This window comes from Vicia villosa, linkage group LG5 (assembly GCF_029867415.1).
Source record: "Vicia villosa cultivar HV-30 ecotype Madison, WI linkage group LG5, Vvil1.0, whole genome shotgun sequence".
In the NCBI taxonomy this organism is placed as follows: Eukaryota; Viridiplantae; Streptophyta; class Magnoliopsida; order Fabales; family Fabaceae; genus Vicia; species Vicia villosa.
Window position 1 is genome coordinate 164051028 of NC_081184.1, and position 4042 is coordinate 164055069.

Below are 4042 nucleotides of genomic sequence, written 5' to 3' on the forward strand. Positions count from 1 at the left end.
TATTTTGGAAGATTTCCCCTCCAATTTCAAACCACACATCAAAATACCTCAATATTAAAAAAAAAAAAAAACACAATAAACTCATCTTATTTTTAAAGAATCTGCAAAAGTTCTTCTGTTGAAGATATTCTTAGAAGTCTAAAACAACAATATTCAACACTCTAAATTTTTTATTATAGTACAGTTTTTAAAAATAAATAAATAAATCTATCATTAATTAATTAAAATGTTACTAAATACAATAAATAGTCATTTTAAAATCCAACAACACTCTGATAAAATATAAAGGGATTTCTTCCTACTTAATCAGAAGTTTTGAGTTTGAATACAAAACTAGTATGTAGGTATGTTAAATTCTTTTAAAAGAGAGTTTTATTATCCGTTGTGGTCCTATTTGGCTCGAGAAATTAATCCCGACAATTGCGTGCAGAGGATATTATTTTAAAACTGTCCATTAAAATTACATGGTCAAACATCAAGCAGAGACCTTACAGAATTCATGCAAACCTTTTGAGTCTCTGGATGAAAATCAAACTGCTCATATTCAATTTAAGCAACCTTAAGTCATATTCAAAATATGGAATATGAGTTGTAAAACTGAGACTGCATACTAATATTATTTTATAATTTTTTGACTGGACTAAATCTCTGCATCTTTTTGTAGCATATGCTTTGCAAGTTGGACACTAAGACTTAAATTGAATCACTTTCAATCTAATTTTTCTTTATAAATTGAGTATCTTCTGCACGCTGTTGCAGAGACTAATCTTTCATATTAGAGAGAATCATAATAAACTACAAAGTTCTTCCTCATTTTCAATCTAATTTTTTTTTTATCAATCGAATATCTTCTGCGTGCAATTGCAGAGACTAATTCTTCAAGTTAGAGAGAACCACAATAAATTACAAAACTCATGATTAAAATTTAATATTGATATTGTCTAAGACTGAACTCGAAGTCAGTGTTATTGGTTAATCCAAATATTCTTAACATGTAGTACAATTGAACAACTTTATTAACAATTTCACAATTCACCATACAAATTTTAATAACAGATTACAGATATTTTCTGAACCCTTCAAACAAACAAATAATAACCTTACAAGTGTTATAAACTTCTTTCACTACAATGTGATTTCAATAAGTGAAAAAAGAAAAAATGCCCCAACATTTATAGGACCTAATATTAGGCTCCTAAAATAACAAATCAAACCAAAAAATCTTCTATCAGTTATTTATATATGATAGTAAAAAACATGCTAATTAATTCAAGTAGTAGCTTTCACAAGAGGTGATTGAGCAATTGGAGAATGAGGTGACATCATAATATCATCAAACCTTCTTGATTTAAGGCTCAACCTCAAATTACTATGCCAGCATGGTTTAGAATTCTTCTCAGAAACCATAGCCTCTTTGTGATTCTGAGTCACAAATGATCTAATCCTTTGTAATGCAATTTGCACATCTCTATCATCCATGTTAGCATAGCACACTCTAAACCAACCTGGCTCAGAACAATGAAATGAAACACCGGGCGAAACATTGATCTTAACTTTATGAATAATCACTCTCCATAGTTCGAGTTCGGATTCGAATGTAGCGTTCTTAAGAAGTCCTCTTAAATCCATCCACACGAAAAGTCCACCGTTACTCTGTAAACACTTGATTCCGACTTTGATTAGTCCGCCAGTGAAAACTCTGTACCTTTGTGCTAACCTCTTCGCACTCTCAGCAAGAAATTTCTCAACGAAGTCATCGTCAGACAGCATTTTCGCCATCAGGTACTGTGTCTGTGTTGAAACTAGTCCAAAACTCGACATTTTGCGCGCGCAGTCAACGACAGTATCATTGTATGAGTATATTATTCCAACTCTAAACCCTGGGAATCCCATGTCTTTTGAAAGACTATAAACTATGTGAATGAGGTCACGGTCGCATTCAATGTCTGTGTCGTGTTCTATTATCTCAGCTATGCTTATGAAACTCGGGTGGCTAAAAACCGTTGCAGCGTAAATTTCGTCGCTGATTAGGTGGATACGCTTTTCGTTGATGAAACTGATGACAGTTCTTAATGTGGTTCTGTCCATGACAGTGCCTAAAGGATTTGATGGATTTGTGATGAGTAAACCTTTTATTGTGATGTTATCTTCTTTGGCTTTTTCATAAGCTTCTTCTAAGGCTTGTTTGGTTAATTTGAAATTGTTTGAGCTTTCACAGACAACTGGAACAAGTTTAACTCCTGTTCTCCACCTCAAATCTCTATCAAAACTGCATTAAGAAATCAAAAAATTTCATTAGAAAAATAGTTAAGTTGTAGATGTCAGCAAAGTATATGATAATGATTAATTTAACATAAAGTTTTTGGTGTGCATAAGATGAATACAAAGTCAACAACAAAAAAATTGCATGGATGGCTTGAATATGATAGTTTACTAGGGCTGCCCAACACAGTTGAAGTTGAAATATTGCAAATTATTCTCTTGAGAAAAAGTCAGTGCCATCAAAATTCAATACTATAAATGGAATTTTAAATTAATAGGTAGATTATTTAAGTTGAACATATGAAAGCTACACTTCATTATTGTGTAAATTACTAAATTCTTTTTAGCAGAAATCAGGTATTGTCTGCACGCAACTGCAGAGATTAATTATAATTGAAAACCCTAAGACTAAGAAAGAGAGTTGAATTTGAATTGAATTGAATGTACATACCCTGGATAATAAGGAGTAGGCACCAAAAAGCCTTCACCAGGATTGGCCAAACAAAACGCCGTAGCCTCATGAGCTCCGGTTGCTCCGCCGCTCATCACGATCCGATCGGGATCAAATGTCACTCTGTTTCCTCTTGTTCTTGCCATGAATTTCGCCACAGCCTGTTCAAATTCAGATCCAATTATATATTAGATCACAAAATCAAACAATTAACACTAATCAAATCCCTAATTCTATGTATTGTTGTAACTAACTAACTAACTACTTACGTTTCTGAACTCTGGTAAACCATGATAATCCTGAAAATTGGCCATATGTTTGAAATTATGAACTCCTTCTAGGGTACAAATTGAAGCTTCTGGATTATCCATTATCCAGTTTTGAACCAAATCAGCAGTAAGCTGATTCTCTGCAAGACCCATTTGGATGACTCCATTGGGATTTTTGGATGGATGAAAAGGATCTTTGTCATAGGCTTTCCATCCATCAAAGTAAGATGATGATTCACCATGGCCATCACCAATTGCAATCTTTGACAACAATTGTGGTTGATCCAAGTTCATCACTCCCATTATTAACTGTATAGTTTTAAAAAATGATTAAAGTAGTGTGAGAATGTAAATGTAATGTTATATAGCAAAGAAATTGAAGTTGTTGTGTTTATAGTTTGAGAGAATGGTTAGAGATTGATTGTAATGATGTGTAGGAATAAAGTATGGGGTGGTTATTTATAGGTTGTAGATGTGGGAATATAATGTTGATTTTGAGACATTTGAATTAATTGAGTCTAGTCAAAATAATAAATAATTAAAATAAAAGGAAGGTTCGTGTGAAGGGGAATGAAGAGAAGACTCTAAGCAGCAAAATTCAGCTATGATCACATACCACGTCAGTTTTGGATGGTAAAATGGATTCCTTCTATTAGACATGTCTGTTTTATTCACATTTTAATGTGGAACTGATCGAATTTACATTAGCTCCCTCTAATATATTTGTTCTGCACTATTATCTTTTTTTTAAGGTTTTTATTAATATAAAATTTTATATTTTAAACTTTTAAAATTGCAGTATCTAGGAGTCCATATAACCCCACCCTTTATATTTTGCAGGATAGAGTAAAATTTTAAATCCGCAGTCTCAACTATATCCACCTGCCTCGTTCCACTTTTTTCAATCTTTTACTAAACAAGATTAAACTGAACAGATAGGCATGGCAACGATGCAGGCCGAAGCCGAATTTTGCCTCTTTTAAATTTGAATCCTCAAACAATTCTCATTTCCTACTCTAAATTTTAACAGAGCTAGAGAATTAAAATTCAACTCTGTTCC

At 32.7% G+C, this 4042-nt stretch overlaps 1 protein-coding gene across 1 annotated transcript; it reads right to left on the reverse strand.

Moving 5' to 3' along the window:
- Positions 1-995: 995 nt before the first annotated feature.
- Positions 996-3431, reverse strand: LOC131603669 (1-aminocyclopropane-1-carboxylate synthase-like). The gene is made up of 3 exons (XM_058876081.1): positions 2983-3431; positions 2714-2874; positions 996-2269 (listed from the first exon to the last, which is right to left on the reverse strand). The coding sequence occupies exons 1-3, from the start codon at positions 3283-3285 to the stop codon at positions 1270-1272; spliced, it is 1464 nt and encodes a 487-aa protein (XP_058732064.1). The 5' UTR covers positions 3286-3431; the 3' UTR covers positions 996-1269.
- Between the last annotated feature and the right edge of the window lie 611 nt (positions 3432-4042).